The sequence below is a fragment of the Nannospalax galili genome, unplaced genomic scaffold, assembly GCF_000622305.1.
Source record: "Nannospalax galili isolate Female #2095 unplaced genomic scaffold, S.galili_v1.0 scaffold209, whole genome shotgun sequence".
NCBI classification, from domain to species: Eukaryota; Metazoa; Chordata; class Mammalia; order Rodentia; family Spalacidae; genus Nannospalax; species Nannospalax galili.
In genome coordinates, this window is record NW_008360319.1 from 1,473,950 (window position 1) to 1,492,033 (window position 18,084).

Here is an 18,084-nt window from a genome sequence, read left to right on the forward strand (position 1 = left end):
TCAAAAGTTTTTTTTTAAAGTTAAAAAAAAAAAAAAAAGGATCACTCCAAGACCATTGTTGAACTTTCAAAATTATGAGGATGGTTAGGGGTGTAGTTCAGTAGGAGGCCATGTTTGATCCCTAATATTACACAGAAAATAGCTTTCAAAGAAAAACATCACAGATGAAATGGCTTCAGACCTGGAGTCATTTGGAAGGCAGAAGAAAAATAAATACCCTCAATATTCAGAAGGGAAACCAATTCCTAATCTTACCCAGGGAAACAAACTCTTAAACACTCAGATCAGACATTCAGAACATAGGTCTTGAGGGTCTTCAGATGTGTACCACTAAACCTGAACTGTGTGACAGGAAATGAGACCCCTGAAGGCCCAGGGAAATCTGTGAGGACCCAGGATGCTATGCTGGACTTGTAGAAATTGAACACCCATGAGACAAACATGGCTGTGACTGATAGCCCCATTCCCATTTTTGAGACAGAGCTCATGTAACCCAGGCTGGTCTACAACTTGTGATCGGTACGTCTGCCTCAGCCTCCAAGGTGCTGAGCTCACAGCTGTTTCCACACTTGGTCCCATTCTCTCTTCTGAACATTAGGTAGTTTGAAGGTCAGCCTGACAGGTTATTCTAACTTGACTGTGTCAAGGCTCTGCCACCACTGCAGGGCTTCATTCCCTCCTTTTGAAAACTATAACTATTTATAGTAACAAGAGACTAGTTTTCACATTTTAAGTTGTTTATTGTAAGATAATTTACAAACATCTGGCAGTCTTTGTAATTCAGTGGACCAAATTTCTTCTGACAAAGACAGCAATCAGTTATAAACAAAATCAGCTTGCTTAGTTTTCCTCCTTTTACCTGAAAAACAGAATACAGAACAAGTGGAAATTAAATGGAACTTAAAGAACTAAATTTATGGAACAAAATGCCGTTGGTTCTCAGATTTCAGTCTATGGGACTTTCTATAGCGTTTCTGAGGGCAAAACTACTGTCTTAATAAAGCTGTTTTATCTTCATGCTTGCTCATAAGGACATGGTAGGGGGTTTTCCAGAGGCCAAAAGAAGCATGGCATCACAACAAAATGAGAGAGATGAAAATCTATGAAATCAGATGTTAAGGAGCTCTGAGACCATAAAGTCTGAGCACTGTCACTTTTCACTGACTCACATGTAATCTCCCATGATAAGGCTCATTCTCTACTCATATTTTATTTCCTTACATCTACATTCTCTACAACACATTTAATGTAAAATAATAATAAAAAAAAAGCCCACTGGCACTGTCCATACTTAGCATTGCCTGTCTCTAGCTTTGCCCCTATCTGACACTGTTCTGTAAGTTGGCTGCACTATATATCAGTCTGCCCATCTAGAGAAACAACTGCATTACTGCTATGTTGGTTTGGGGTATATATGGATAGGTTTGTTTGCTGAAGGCGTAGGGGAAGAGTATAGTAACTTTACCTCTTGTCTGAGGACGTAATTTGGTTTTCATCAATCCCTGGTTATTATATTAGAAGAAAAAAAGAATAAAACAAGCAGGTCAAGAAGCAATCCATGCTAGTTAGTCACACGCCATTCTTTACATTACCTTCAGTATAGCATATAAATACTTACCAAACAATGATGTGAAAAGCTACAGATTCCAATGTAGTTAGGAGCAGTAAAAACATGTTCATGCAAATATGCAAGACAACATACATTTTCCCGTTTTTTTTTTTTAAAGCACACATTGGCAATTATTTCAAACTGGCAATTTAAGATATGATTTACTCATGCTTTTCATTTTATTAGTAAATAGCTGAATTTGTATATTTGTATTAAAATTTGAACAACAATCCCTAATAGGTTACATAGGTTACAGAGCAGGCAAATCCATTCACAGAAGTAACCCAATGTTGGGACTGCACAGGTAACTTTTTAAAAAGAGATTTAATAGTAAGCTTCTAATTATTTAGATTAATTTTTCTAAATTCTCAGTTTTACGTCCCAAACTCTTCTTTTCTCATTTCCCTTGGTTTTGCTAGTTTAAGTGAGGACTCCCACATCCTACCCAAGAAAAAAAAGCCTGGTTCTCAGCTGTGCAGAATGTGCATCCTTACACACCTGTACTCAACTTCCCTTTTCTAGAAGTGAGACAGAACACAGAGTCCTTGGATCTCATTGGCCCTCAGACTGTCAGAAGACAGTTTTCCCCGTAGGCCATCTCACACTCAACATCCAAGAACACATCAGCGCCAATGAGGACAACTACCAACAAGGACCGGCGACGACTCAGCCCCGTACTACTCTCCATGCCGCAGGAAACAAAGACCCAGCTAGAGGAAACCACAACCATGTCTGCCAAGCTGGACAGCAAGGTTCATCTCTGCTGCCGTAAGGCAGTAGTGACCAGGCTGAGAGACGGGTTAGTCCTAACAAGCTATGCTCAGGAAGGAAATCGGTGAAGGCACAGCATGCGCAGGACAGCAAAGCTGATGAGGTCCAGTTGTATCCTCTATCATGTTCTGCCGGTTCAAGCAGTTTTAAGACACGGTCCCTTCCCAGGCTCAAGGACAGGGATCAATACAAAGTCAATTCCTAACAGAACAATGTAAGTGCTAAGATAAAGTGAAGCCCAGGATGCTAAAGAGATCTCACTCAAACTAAGAAGGGCAGTTTCTGGAAGAAAGGACTCCCCTAGCACCCCTGGGGAGGTAGAGAGTGACAGACAGATGGAAAGAACGGCTTTTCAGGCAGGGCCCACGCTTTACTTCCTTTGAGGTAAGAAAAGCATGATACATTTGAAGACCTGGAAAGATCAAGGTGGCTGAGGTTCAAGCAAGAGAGAAACCATAGGATCTTAAACTGCAAAGTGTGCTCATGGCCAGGAAACACAGGATCACAGATAGCAAGCTAAGCTGTTTTTGCAGGCTGATTCTGTGAAGAACCAGCTAGGCCTGTGGCCCCAAATGGTCTTTTTATAACCCTTTAAAATGAAGCTCTGGGCCAGTTTTCCACTTCTACAATTCTGTATTCTCTTATTTGTCTTCTCTGTCAAGGTAGAGAGCTCTCTGGAAACACACTGTCACCATTATTGCTTAGAACATGGCACTTAACAAAATGTATCTATTGCTAGGTACTGTGTTGCATGCCTACAATCCCGCCTACTGAGGTAGAACATTCCTAAGCTTTAGCTTAGGAATTTGAGATCAGATTGGGCAACAGAGTGTGTGCTGCATAGCTTCAGTTAACTTGATACCCCTGGGAAGCAGGAACCTCAATTGGGGAACTTCCTCCTTCGGATTGGCCTGTGGGAATGTCTGTGAGGTGATGTTGGGATGATGTGGGAGGACCCAGCTCACAGTGGGTGGAGCCACCCCTGGACAGGGGATGCTGGGTTGTATAGGAAAAAGCAAGCTGAGCACAGGCCAGAGGAGCAAGCCAGCAAGCAGTGTTCCTCCATGGACTCTAGCTTCATTTCCTGTCTCCAGGTTCTGGTTCTTACCCTGAGTCCATACTTGACTTCCCTCAGTGATGAACTGTGCCTTGCATCCATGTAGGATGATATAAACTCTTGCCTCCCAGTTGATTTCGGTCAGAAGGTTTTTATCACAGTAACACAAAGCAAACTGGGCTACAGAGACACCCCCATTTCTGGCAAAGCCTAAGCAAACCCTTTCATAATTCAGGAGAGATAATAACCTGTAGTAGATGGGCATGGAAAGGGGAAAGATTCAAGAGGCACTTTGCAGGTAAAATGACAGTCTGGTGACCAATCAGGAGGAGGTAAGATTGAATGAGTCAATCATAACACGTTACACATTTTGCCCCTCATCACAACCACTCTGGATTTTTCTCAGTCTAAGAGATCAACATCTTGAAGAACATCATGTGCTTAATACTGTGCGTACCATCATATTTTGCACATAGCAGAGTTACATAAAATCAATCCTAAAACCAATCTTGTAACTCAGAAAGCTCGGCTTATAAGGGCCTTAAGTTCCAAAGCAGACTTTGTAAGTGATACAACCATATACAGCTACTTACAGAGCAGCAGCCCCAGAGATGATTTCAATCAACTCTTTCGTGATGACAGCTTGGCGGGTACGGTTGAATGTCAAGGTCAATTTGTCAATCATCTCAGCTACAAACAAAAGAAAAGGGTAGACAACAAAATCTACAGTTAGAAAATTTCTGCTGCTTAATTGAAGAGATTCTGTTGTGTTTGGAATCCTCAAGTGGGCCTCAAGCCAAGAAGAATTTTATGAAGTTATGTTTAATTTCCACAGGCTGCTTTCAGAGTGCTTGCAAATCTTCTGCCTATCATTCAAGTAAGACACACTTCCCCCAAAGGCAAAGAATATTCTGTTAAGGTCTTTTATGCCACTGGAAGTGTGGGCTCTTGGTGTTCCCCGGAGCTCTGCCTACATCCATTTCCCAGTGTGTGCTGTGGCTAGCACATCCTCCAGCACTCCCCCGGTCCTGTGCTTACATGCGTTCTTGCTGGCGTTGTCCATGGCCGTCATCCTGGCACTCTGCTCACTGGTGGTGGACTCCTTCAGGGAGTAGTAGATAAGGTTGGCCAGACTGTATTCCTGGTAATTCTGTAGCACATCAGCATCCAAGTCATCATAGATGCTCATGCTGTCTGTGAGAACAAGCCAAGAATTTCTTTGAAGAATATAGGCGAACATGGAGTCATCAAAAATAGCTTACTAATATAAATATGTTATAACCACAAGTCATCTTAAGTTAATTTGTTAAATTTCATCTATTTCCACACAACCAATGATAGCATATTATCAATAAAATATAATGTATAAACAAAGCATTTGGCATTTTCTCTCTGAAATTTAAAATTACCAAATTTCATGCTTCTTAAGTCCTCTGAGGGGCTGGCAAGATAGCTCAGTGATTAAGAGCACTGGCTGCTCTTGCAGAGGACCCAGGTTCGATTCCCAGCACTCACATGGTGGCTATGAACCGTCCTTAACTCCAGTTCCAGGGGAATCCGAAGCCCTCTTGTGACCTCCGGGGCATTGCACGACACGGGTGCACTCACATACATGCAGGCAATACACTCATACACATAAAACAAAAAAATATATTTTAAAAAGTCCTCTGAATATCACCAGGAAAGTGTTTGTAACAAATACAGCACTTAATAAGAATGATTTCTTTCCAATTAAAAAAATTAAAGAAAATGAATTATTAGACAAACATGAATGTGTCGCTCTGGCGGAATGAGAAAATGCCTTTCCAAGCAAAGGTAAGGAAGACTGGGAGACTGGACACCGACGGGAAGTTTGACTTTAATGTGGAAAGTTCCCAGCTCATTTCAAAGTCATTCGTTTGGCTAACGTGGTGAAACAGCGCTGCATTTCACCGAATTTCAGACAGTCCTGATTTCGATTCCTGGTCTGTGTATCTGAGCTGGGCATGGCAGTGCACACCTTTAATCCTATTTTGTGTATCACTGCAAAAGAAAAAACTATACTGGGTGTGGTGTACAGAGAGTGGAAGCAGGAAGTTGTGTGTCTGACCCAGCTTGGGCTACATAATACAGCAAGACTATCTTTTTTGTTTGGTTTTTTTGAGACAGGGTCTCCTGAAGCCCCAGCTAGCCTAGAACTCACTATGTAGACCAGGCTGGCCTTGAATTCAAGAGAGATCTGCCTGCCTCTACCTTCTGAGTGTGTCACCACGCCTGGCTTAAAACTCTGTCTTAAAGGGAAAAAAAATACAAATATATACAATCCTAAAAAAACGAAAAACAAAAACAAAAACCCCAAAACTCCACAACTCAAAATAGAATACAAAGAAGAAAGAACAAAAATAAAGCCAGTTCCAGAATACTATTTCTAAGATGCTTCACTGAACAAAGATGACTTATCTAACAGTAAGACAACAGAGTTCAGTAAAAAACATGTCCATCAGTTATGAAAATTTCAAACCTCGATTCTAGACTTTCTGAGTGCATGGTCACTGATGGCAAACAGAATGTTACATTAACTGCCAGCAAGGCAGTTGCATCCGCAACAGACATCTGTTCAATTAAGGGACGGCATAGAAGCTGTCAACAACTGGATTAAGACATTATGGAAGTTATTAATGTGTGATGCTACTTAAAAACAGCCCAACCCACGGGGGCTAGAGAGATGGCTCAGCAGTTAAAAATACTTGCTGTGGGTTCAATACCTAATACACATGGTGGGTAACAACCGTCTATAACTCTAGTTCCAGGGAATCTGACATGCTCTTCTGGCCTCTGTGGGCATTATACGCACGTGGTGTACTTACAGACATGCAGGCAAGACACTTATACACAAGAAATAAAAAACAAAACAAACAACAAAAACCACAGGCCGGGTATGGTGGCTCACAGGCTCTAGGAGGCAGAGGCAGACACATGTCTGCGAGTTCAAGGCCAGCCTGGTTTACAAAAAAAGTTCCAGGTCAGCATGGGCTACAGGGCGACCCTGTCTCAAAAAAGAGGTGTGTGTGTGTGGGGGGAATCCAAACCACTAATAAACCAAAAATCCAACCAAAACACAGCTCAATTCTGGAGAAGTGGTGCAGAGCTATAATCCTAGCCACCTGGGAGGCTGAGGTAGGAGGATGAACATCTGAGGCCAGCCTGGGCTACAGAGTGAGACTCCATTTCAGACATTAATAATAACAAATAGCCCCCAAATCATTCTGTGCATCTATGACAGGACATCCTTCTTACTGCACTGATTTCCTAGATGGACAAATCTCCCCATTCTATACCCCAAACACTCGTCACAGAAAGGTACTCACCAGCAGATGCGATGGTATTGAGAGAAAAGATGGGCTTCTCCTTGGTCTTATAGGAGATAACAGATCTGGAAATGACAGAAGCATGAATATGAAAATAAGACATTCAAAATCACGAACACGAAAGAGTGCTGAATTCTAAATTTTCTTACTTGAACTCATTAAAAATGATAGAGCCTTCATCAAACTCATATCCAGAATTTAATAATTCAAGGGCGATGACTGACGCATCTCCAAAAGTAGGGGGCTTTCGCCCCACGTCTTTGAATGACACCAGAAACTGGTCAGAATGAGTCCTATAGAAAACACAAAATAGGTTAATGGAATACTTGTGTTGAGAGAAATTAGCAAACAAGGAAGGAAGTTATTATCGGGAATCAAGTTCTTTTGGGGGAAGGGATGTAGGTGGAGGCAGGTGCCTGAGCGAAGCTGTTCCATTCATCATTACGATTATTCATTTAGCAGCATCTGCAAAGAGCTGAGAACTAAACTGAGACACACATCTATTTACCTATAGAGTATGCCCCTGATTTTGTCACCAATTCCAACAAGCATAACTTCTTTTCCAGCTGCAGTGAGCGAAGCCACCTCATTCTTCATCTGTTTAGCCACCGAGGAATGAATAGCACCACAAAGCCCTCGATCCGAGGACACACCAATGAGGAGGTGTTTCTTCTTGTCCTCAGGTCCCTTAATGTTAGCCTTTTCATACAGTGCTAAAAAACAAAAAAGGGAAAGAGCACTGAAAGGAAAACTGTATTACATGTAGCAGTACTCTCTAAAGCAGTGGGCTGCTTTCACACTAGGCACTTTCATTTAGGTGCTTTTGACTAATATACTCAAAGGTACTTGCGGACTATTTACAAACAGGGTGGAAACCACAAAGGTTACCATATTAATGATCATTAGCAGCTATATATATATATTTTTTTGAGACAGGGATTTCTGAGCAGCTGCAGCTGGTCTGGAATTCACAGACCAGGTTGGCCTCAACTGCACATAGGTCCTCTACCTCCACCTCCTGAGTGTTGGGATTACAGGTATGTGCCATGACACCTGGCTAATGGTCAACTGAAAAAAAAATTATGCCTAAAAGAAATCCCTAGAGATAACCAAACAGAAGACAGAATATAAAAGTACCTTGTGCTGGCTAGCTTTAGTGTCAACTTGACACATCTGGGTTGAGGGGGCCTCAATCGGGGAATTGCCTCTATTGGACTGGCCTGTGGCCATGTCTGAAGGGCATCTTCTTGATGAGTGATGTGGGAGGGCCCAGCCCACTATGGGTGGTGCCACCCCTAGGCAGGTGGGCCTGTGTTGCATAAGAAAGCAGGCTGAGCAGGGGCCAAGGGAGCAAGCTAGTAAGCAGCGTTCCTCCATGATCTGTACTCCAGCTCCTGCTTCCAGGTTCCTGCCCTGAGTTCCTAACTTGGGCTCCCTGATGAACTACAACCTGAGAGATCTAAGCTGAATAAACCCTTTCCTCCCCAACTTGGTATTGGTCAGAGTATTTTGTCACAGCAATGAAGAAACAAACTAGGACATACCTACTTAGCTAGACACCAGATTTCTAGATGATGGAAACTTCAAACATACAAGTAAAAAAGTAGGAAACAAATATTTGCTGAGCTTCTCATGTAATCCATACATCAAATTCTTGTTTTTTTTTTATTTATTTTTTATTTTTTTTAAAATTTTTTCTTTTCATGTATGGGATTTAATGGTGGTGTGGGGACAGGAAGGAATTTTTTTTTTTTTTTTTTTAAAAAAAAAAAATTAAAGGGAGGGCAGGAATTCTCATCTTTTTATTCCACCATTCTACTTTCAACATATAACAAGCAACAATGCCAGACAGGCGATACCTTCTTTTGAGTTGTTGGCCAGGGTGGCCAAAGGGATTCCCAGATAGTAACCTAGCATAGAACTGGGAAAATGAACAGCAGACCCCAGACAACTGATTACCATTAGACAAGGAACAGCTGATCCTCCTAAAACAAAGACCTCTAGATAGGCTGACTAGATTCACCAGAAGGGCAAGTAGTGGGGAATGGCTGGGGGGGGGGGACAAAAAACAAAAACAAACAAACAAACAAAAACTGTTTCTATTGGACTGGAGAGATGGCTCAGCGGTTAAGACCACTGGCTGCTCTTGCAGAGGACCTGGGTTCAAGTCCCAACACCCACATGGCAGCTAACAACTGTCTGTAACTCCAGTTCCAGGGGCTCTGACACTCTCTTCTGACCTCCGCAGGCACTGCACAACATGGGTGTACCCACCTACATGCAAGCAATACACCCATACGCATTAAATAAAAATAAGTAAAATTAAACAACAACAACAACAACAAAAACTGTTCCTATTGATGGAGCTGGAGAGATGGCTCACCAGTTAAAAGAACTGGCTGCCCTTGCAGAAGACCCAGGTTTGAGTCCCAGCATCCACATGGTGGCTAACAACTGTCTATAACTTCAGTTCTAGGGGATCCAAAGCCCTCTTCTGACCTCCTTGGGCATTACATGACAGGAGTGCAGGCAATACACTCAAACACATAAAGTAAATTAAAAAAACAAACAAAACAAAAAACTGTTGCTATTGAAATAATGGATGCCAATTTATTTTTGACATTAGTTCACCAACGTTCCTGGCCTGGCTTTCTAAGACGCAGAGGCAAAGAAAAAATTACATGGGGTTAGAGATACCTGAATCTTACTGGATAAAATGCCTGTGAGAGGAAACAGGAAGAAGTTGAGAGGCCAAAGGGCTATGAGACCATGATATAAGGTTGGGAGGAAGAAAGGTTTGGTAGCAACTTCTAGATCCTCACTTTGCCTTAGCACCCACCTGTGCTCAGTCACTGGCTAACCCTTGGAAAACAAGGCCTGGCCAAATCTCAAGGGCAGCTTTCAAGAGTTGGGTACTGCAGGATTGCAAGGTATATCTTCACACCTACTGTAGTCACCCACTTTAAGAAAACCATTTCTTTTTCACCATGTAGGATGGCAAACCTCACATTTTATAAGCTAACTGTGCTCTCTGGAAAGCAGAAACACTAAACTCAAAGTTCAGGGAGTGGAGAACACATATGTCTTTTTTTTATTGCACAGCATAAAACTCCTGTCCCCAAAATTTCAAGACTTAAAATTATGATCCATTTAGTATTTAACAGTTTAAAGGACTTAGAAGCTAACTGGAAGCTGTTGTCGTTCTCATCACAAATACTCGAATCAGATATCTAAGGCATTTTCTCTTTTATTATGTGAAAAATGTTTTGCTTATAAACTTGAGAGGGGGAATTCTTTGTTTAACAAGAAAAGCAACTAGTTAGGTGACTTTCACACAAATAAGCTAGAAGGTACTTCTTTTAAGGAGTTCCTTTCTTTCTGAAATTTAACCTAGCTTCAGTTTTTGATTTGACAAAATAGTAAGAAAATTCAGTATTTAAGACTGTAGGGCCAGGAGTACAGCTCAATTGCTTGTTCTAGTCTAGTCTAAGGAGAGGACCTGGGCACCATCCTGAGGAGACGAAATGATTTTTTTATGTATGAGTGTATTGCCTGCATGTATGTAAGCGCACCCATGTCATACAATGTCCATGGAGGTCAGAAGAGGGCATTGGATCCCCTAGAACTGGAGTTACGGACAGTTGTTAGCTGCCACGTGGGTACTGGGAACTGAACCTGGAGCATCTGCAAGAGCAGCCAGTGCTCTTAACCACTGAGCCATCTCTACAGCCTTGAGATATAATTACTGAGTGCCCACCATGGCACACATTTCATGTAAGTTAGGTATCCAAGAATATAAAATTAAACAAGATATAGTCCTATATATAATCCCTACTCTAACCGAGATTTTCCTGCTAACCAACCAATGAACCAACCAAGGAACAACTGCTAGGACTTAAGGGAGATGGTAACGACAGCATCTGTTTAGTGACAGCATTAAATTTTTTTATTACATCTATCTAGTGTATGTGCGCGTGCCGCGCGCGCGTGTGTGTGTGTGTGTGTGTGTGTGTGTGTGTGCATGTGCCCATGTGTGCCAGTGTATATCTGGAGGTAAGAGGACACCTCGTGGGAGTTGGTTCTTTCTACCTTGTGCATCGTGGGGATTGAAGTAAGGTTGTCAGGCTTGGTGGCATGTGCCTTTATTAGCTGAGCCATCTTCCTGGCCCTAAATGTGGCATTTAAAAAGCCGTATCATTTGATGCCCGTGCTCTATCATTTCTTCATTTAAAATTTCCTTTAGCATTCTAAATGGATATTTAAAAAGATTTGGAAGAGTAAGAAAACTAGTAATAGGCAACACTACATCTACTGCATAAGTATGCTATTATATAATACACAGGTAAGTGACACATTATCTTTAACTTGTAAATAAATTTTGCTTTTGAAGTTGATGTGTGGATTCTGCTAAGATTCATCTTATTTATTTATTTATTTATCATTTATTGTCTTTTTGAGACAGGGTCTCCCCGTAGCCCCAGCTGTCATGGAACTCACTATGTAGACCAGGCTAGCCTTGAATTCACAGAGATCCGCCTGCCTCTGCCTCCCGAGTGCTGGAACTACAGGCGTGCGCCACCACGCCCGGCTAAGATTCATCTTCTTTAAGTCCTCATTCACTTGTATGTTTATGAATGCACACTGCTCTAGGGGCTAGGGGACATAAGTGATAAAAAACAAGGACTCAATGTGTCTGTCAGGTCATAGCTGTTAGGTTACATAAATATACTTGTACACACACACACACACACACACACACACACACACACACAGAGATTACATACACAGAGATATACTTGAATATTCACACATGACAGTGGTGGAGCTGGGCGGCGAAGAGTCCTTAAAGATAGCATAAGCGGTTTGCATGGCCTGAGACACTGTTATTAAACCCTGGCCCAGCCTTCACAATAAAGCTTTAACCAACAGGCAGCCATAAGAACAATCATGGACCCTAAGCAGCCTCAGAGCAGTGAAACATGAGGAAACTGTAGCTGTATCTAGCTGACCATGCTTCCTGTCAGAATGCTCCTCTGTGCATCAACATCCTTGAGGCTGGAGACAGGTGGTTTCTCCCGGACCAGAACATTCCTCACATATACACACTAATAAAAAAGGCTTGTGTTCTCAAGGGACGTTGGCCACATTGAAACATCATGTACACTGTGGTTTGATTCAACCACTTTATGGACTTTTCTCAAAGGCGGCATTCTTCCTTTGGGATCCCTCCCACTTTCACGAGTTTTCCCCACTTTCCCTTAAGAAATCTACCATTGCTCTGCTAAAGAACAAAACAAAAACCACAAACCAAAACAACAAAAAATATAAAAACCAAAAGGAAAATCTAGTCCATGATGGTTTAGGGAAGAAAAAGGAGTTACCTTACCTCATGAATATGCCACCACCTCAAAAATGTTCATAAAAATCTCTTTACAAAGCTGGGCATGGTGGCACATGCCTTTAATCTTAGCACTTGGGAGTCTACTAGGGAGGCAGAAGCAGTCAGATCCCTGTGAGTTCAAGGCCAGCCTGGTCTACAGAGTGAGTTCCAGGCCAGCTGGGGCTACAGGGAGACCCTGTCTCAAAAAGACAAAAACAAAACAAAACAAAACAAAACCTTCTTACAATCCCCAGTACAGAAGCTATTGTGCTACTGCCCCGCGGAACAGCGGAACAGTCCACTCCAGCCTCTCTGCGGGTGCTCACTTTGCCGAATCAACTTCTGCCTATACTCTGTGTCTCTTCACTCAATCTTTTCCTTCAAGATACAAAACAAGAAACCTCCTTAACATAATGACATGAGAGAAGGAAACTTCAGGAAGTGATACAGAAGTGCCATTGGGGATGAGATGCTTTGAGGCCAGTCAAGAAGGCATGTGAGTGGAAACCACCACGATGCAGAACAGCGGAAGGAATCAGCAGTCATGAACTCAATGAGGTGCAGTAGGAAGAACCACTGAGGGCCATTACCCAGCAACCACACTCTAACTGAAGAGATGGACAACACTGGACAGAACGAATTCACCCACAACTTAATTATCCAGCCATGGGGAGGGGAGATGGAGGGAACAAGAGCAGAAGCAGGAGGACCAGCTGGAAACTTACATCACAGAGCCACAGGCACTAACTTATGTAAAATGGAAATACTCAGGGAAGAGGAAGAGCCTAAAACTTAAAACACGGCCTCGAGCTGAGATTTAGGTTAAATGGTAGATAACCTACTGCATTTTCTACTCTCACATTTCTTTATAGTAAGAAAAATCAAGAATAGATTACATCAAGTTACAATCAACTCTTCACTCCACTGCACTGCCCTCCCACCGTACATCCCCACCCTGTTGTCCTAACAGTATAACAGTACAGGTGACGGGATGAAATCAAACATTTTGTCTAATGCGCCATGTTTCCCAGGCTTTTTTGAGTCACATACATCAGTTAACAAACAGGCTTTGGTGGCACAACAAACGCAACAGAAAGTATTGTTCATTTATGTGACCCTGGCAAGTACCTTGACTCTGATGTGTGGGACTATGTGTGTCAAGTGCACATACATGCAAACACAAATACACGAAGGGTGCTCAGCACAGGCCTGGTTCTATGGTCGGCACTGGGTAAGTTATCTGTATACCTTCTTTGTGTGAAACAGTCCTTCCTAATGTGTGAGCTACATTCTCTTACCCCACGATCCTATGCCATACACTCGAGCTGGTTTCAGCTCCCGCTCAGCTCGGGCGTATTTTGCCGCTGCTACCATTTTCATAGACTTCGTAATTTTTTGGATGTTTTTGATGGACTTCAGTCGCCTGGTGACTGAAAAATTGAAGCGCTAGGTTAGTCAAACGAGTTACAGTTTTGTGAATTCAGAGAAAAACCTTTCCAAGGGCAAGACAGAAAAACTAGCAGACCATCAATAAGCACCAGGATGCTGAGCTAGTAAAACCTGAAACCTGACAATAAAACTGGTCTTATTTACGTATTCCATATCATTTTTAATTGTTTTACACAAACACACCAAGTATATAGTTTTTCTACTTACAGCCTTTTTCTTCCGATAATAAAGACAAAATATTCTCATGAGTCATCTTAACACTATCTTAAAAAATCCAATGCACGCAATGTAAACTAATTTTGTCAAGTATGAAAAACACACAACGGGCCAGAGTGGCTTATATACATTTTTCTAAACTTTCACATGCATGAGGTCAAAGAACAACTTGTGGAGGTTGGTTCTCTCTTTCCACCATGTGGGTCCCAGCACCTTTACCTGCTGCTGAGCCATCTTGCAACCCAAATGGAATGTTTTAAAAAGTATTTCTATTTGTCAAAATTTAGTTTGTTTTAATTTACATATTGAGACAAACAACATACTTACTATCTTTCAAAGTTGCCATGTTTCGAACTTGGATCCTGAGGATAAAAAAATTCATAAAGATTTTAGTTTTTGTTTTTTGTAAAAATTTTATTATTTTTATTTTATGAGTGTATTGCCCGCATGTATGTGAGTGTACCCATACTGTGCAATGCCACAGAGGTCAGAAGAGGGCGTCGGATTCCCCTGGAACTGGAGTTAAGGAAGGTTCATACCCATCATGTGGGTGCTGGGAATTGAACCCGGGTCCTCTGCAAGAGCAGTCAGGGCTCTTAATGGCTGAGTCATTGCCCCAGCCCAAGTTTTTTTTTTTTTTTTTTTTCATTTAAAGTAGCTTTTTAAAGAATTTTTGGAGTTAATGCTTAAATACACCATAAAACAATTGATCAAATGTAGGACTCTGAATATCTAATAGAATTGTTTACATATTTATATTCCAGTTCAAATACCCTACAATCCTAACTCTCAGCACAGCCCTCCCATTGAAGATTCGATGGCACTCAGTAACACCTACCTCCACTTCCAAGTATCTGTGTTATTTTCAAGATAGTAAAGTTCTTCCCTTTGTGAGGCTGTCTAACATAACTAAAACCCAAGTTTAAACTGAAAACACAAGCTGACTTCCATGGTGCACAGCAACCTTTAAAAATACCTCATGTTGCCTGGCATGGTGGTACACACCTTTAATCCCAAGACTTGGGAGGCAGAGGCAGAGGCAGGTGGATTGCTCTGAGTTCAAGGCCAGCCGACTGGAACTACAGGGAGATCCTGTCTCAGAAAGACCAAATTTTTTTTTTTCTTCACATCAGTCACATCAACTGACCCCATGTATTGATGCACAGTTACTTTATATTTATTCTTTTGGTCTTTTTGAGAAAGGGTCTCCCTGTAGCCCCAGCTGGCCTGGAACTCAGAGATCCACCTGCCTTTGCCTCCCGAGTGCTGGGATTAAAGGCGCACGCCACCATGCCTGGCCGATAGTTTTATTTAAAAAAATTTTCATATTCTAATGATTTCCTGCTCTGCTATAAAATTACCAAATACAGTTAAAACAAATATATCTAAAGATAATACTAGAAATGCTACATAGAGCACTAAAATAAAGCCTTCTTATTTCTATAAAAATATTTTGTTTGTAATGCATTCTGATCATTCTGCCCTTATCCTCTCCTGCTCCTTTCCCACTCTTGCTGATTCCCTCCCTCCTCCAACTTCCAAAGAGTTTAGTCACAGTCACTTACAGGAGCAGGGCGGCGGGTTACCTGTGGAAACACTGGCCACGTCGACAGCTGTACGGTGGAAGAAAATCTCTCTCCTTCCCAAGCCCAACTCCGCTGCCAAGAGACCCTCCGGGAGGCGGGGCCTTGGACCTCCCCCTCCCCAACAGCCTGTCTTTCATTGGTAATCACAGCTGCTGAAGGATCCAAGAGTGATGTCGTGCCCAGAAGATAGCCTCCTACCACACTCTGCTTGATACCTGGCCCTTACACTCCTCTTTGGAGATGCTCCCTGAGTCATGGAGGGGGTAGTAGGGATGTGATGATCCCTTTGGGCATGCTATAGTTTTAAAAATTCTCAGCATCCTGTCCAGTTGTATGAGTCTGTGGTTAACTGCTCCACTGCAAGAAGCTTCCCTGAGCAAAGCTGGCAGCAGCACGAATCTATAGAGAAGCACCCAGATATTTAAAGGCAATTTGCCAGGGGTATCATACCCATTTAGCACAGCAGAAGCTTTTCCGCTGGGCCCTATGACCTCCCTAGCCACAGGCTTTTGACCAGGTTTATAGTACCAGAGGTGAATCCCCTCCTGTGGATTGGGTCTCAAATCCGATCAGAAAGCAGATGGTTAATGGAAAAATGTCTATCAGACCACAATCAGTTTTCCAATGGCAACAGGCATTGTTGTGAAGTGAGTTGGAATACTGATGTACATGGAGACATGGTGGCTACATGCTGCATTCAAGATACAGAAAGAAATTATGTTGTCTAGGGATATCTACATGGAGACATAGTGGCTACCTGAAATGTAATGTGGCAAATCAACGAGACTAGACACGAGTGCAAATCCTCAGGACAGAGAAACAGTAAGACTGATCCCAAGGGTTTGAATTCAATGACCTGAGTGGGCCTTATTATCATAACCAATAGAGAAACAATAGGGTAGGGGTACACTCCTGGGAGGTATTGAATGCTGAGTGAGACACAGCCAGAAAGAGTAGGAGCTAGGTGGACATGTCTAGGGGGAAAAAGTTATGAGAGTGCAGATACAAAAATTGAAGACCATCAGTCAGTAGAGATGGTAGATGACACTAAGAACCATAACCAACCTAAAACCAACCAAAGAAACCAAATAAAAACACAGTCAACAATGACAGGTAAAATTAGAGGCAGAGGGAAAAACTTTCTAATTCTACAAAGCAAGTATTAACCCAATACTGAAACTAGATAAATGCATAAGAAATAAATACTAAGAGACCAACACTCCCCGGCATGGCAGTGTACACCTTTAGTCCCGGCAGTTGGGAGGCAGAGGCAGGTGAAGCTCTGTGAGTTCAAGGCTAGCCTGGTCTACATAGCAAGTTCTAGGCCTGCTGGGGCTACAGGAAGACTCTGTCTCAAAAAGGTAAAAAAAAAAACTAAAAAAACCAAAAAACCCCAACATCTTTCATGAACAAAGATGTAAAAATTCTCAACAAAATGTATATTAGCAACTTAAACCCAACAGCAATATTAAGAACTCTATACCATGACTGGGTGGGACTTTATGGCAGGAAGGCAATGCCCATTTAAAGTTTTTTTAAAAAAAAAATTGCCACACCAACAGTTTAAGAGGAAAAATCATACTACCAACAGGGGAGAAGAAGCAACAAATTGAATCTTACACTGATTCACAACAGTCTAAGTAAACATGGAGCAGACAACCTCCTCAACCTGACAGTGAACATTTATGCACACCTGATTCAATGATGTCAGGCTTAAGCTCTTCCCTCAAGATGGGATGAAACAAGATGTCCTCCCCTCTCACTACTATTGTTCAACACAGAAGTCACAACTAATGTGCAAAGCCAAGAAAAAAGAAAAAATTACCTAGAGATGGCACAATGATGGTCTATGTGTAAATTCTCAAAGAATCGGGAGTGGGGCGGATAAATCTTTGGGTCTGAGGAGATGCTTAGAGGGTAGGAGCTCTTGCTGTCAAGCATGAGGGCCTGAGTTTGAATCTCTATCACCTATATAAAATGCTTACTGTGGGGCTAGAGAGAGTGGTCAGCAGTTAAAGAGCACTGACTGCTCTTACAGAGGACTCAGGTTTGGTTCCCAGCACCCACATGGCAGCTAACAACCATTTGTTAACTCCAGTTCCAGGGGAGCTGACACCCTCTTCTGACCTCTGTGAGCAATGCACAGCAAGGGTGCATTTACATGCATGTAGGCATTATACTCATATGCCTAAAATAACAAATGGCTGCTAGCATTTGCAACCCCAGCACCATGAGGGGTAGAGACAGGAGGATCACAAATCCTAGAACCAATAAACAGTTACAGCAAGGTTGCAGGACATAAGGTGAATGTACATAAAAGCAAACTTTTTCAACCATGTGGTTTGGTTCAGGTCCCTTTTTGGATACCTAAATCCTTGGTGCCAACTCTTACATGAAATAGCATAATGTGTTCCAACTTTAGATGTAAAAACCAGAAATAAGAAGGGCCAATTACTACCAGCTACAAACAACTGGATTTTGAAGTTAAGAAAAGATTGTAAAACTTCATAGTTAAAGCATAGCCAGGTGTGCTGGTGCATGCTTTTAGTCCCACTACTTGGGAGGCAGAGGCAGGTGGATCTCTGTGAGTTCCAGGCTAGTCTGGTCTACATAGTGAGTTCCAGGCCAGCTGGGGCTATAGGGGGATCCTGATCCTGTCTCAAAAAGAC

General features: G+C 42.2%; 1 protein-coding gene across 2 annotated transcripts in view; it reads right to left on the minus strand.

Annotated features, from left to right (window-relative positions):
* Positions 1–719: 719 nt before the first annotated feature.
* The window catches only part of Atp5f1c (ATP synthase F1 subunit gamma), a 21,101-nt gene continuing 3,736 nt past the window's right edge, over positions 720–18,084 (minus strand). The window contains exons 2-10 of one of the 2 annotated variants that reach the window (XM_008825122.2): positions 14,157–14,191; positions 13,463–13,594; positions 7,293–7,497; positions 6,934–7,077; positions 6,785–6,849; positions 4,476–4,631; positions 4,031–4,127; positions 1,466–1,502; positions 720–859 (exon numbers count right to left, since the gene is read on the minus strand). In XM_008825122.2, coding sequence (XP_008823344.1) covers positions 1,496–1,502; positions 4,031–4,127; positions 4,476–4,631; positions 6,785–6,849; positions 6,934–7,077; positions 7,293–7,497; positions 13,463–13,594; positions 14,157–14,191 — 841 coding nt within the window. In that variant the 3' untranslated portion in view covers positions 720–859; positions 1,466–1,495. The remainder of the gene's footprint in view (positions 860–1,465; positions 1,503–4,030; positions 4,128–4,475; positions 4,632–6,784; positions 6,850–6,933; positions 7,078–7,292; positions 7,498–13,462; positions 13,595–14,156; positions 14,192–18,084) is intronic. The other variant, XM_029559683.1, reaches the window with a different exon arrangement.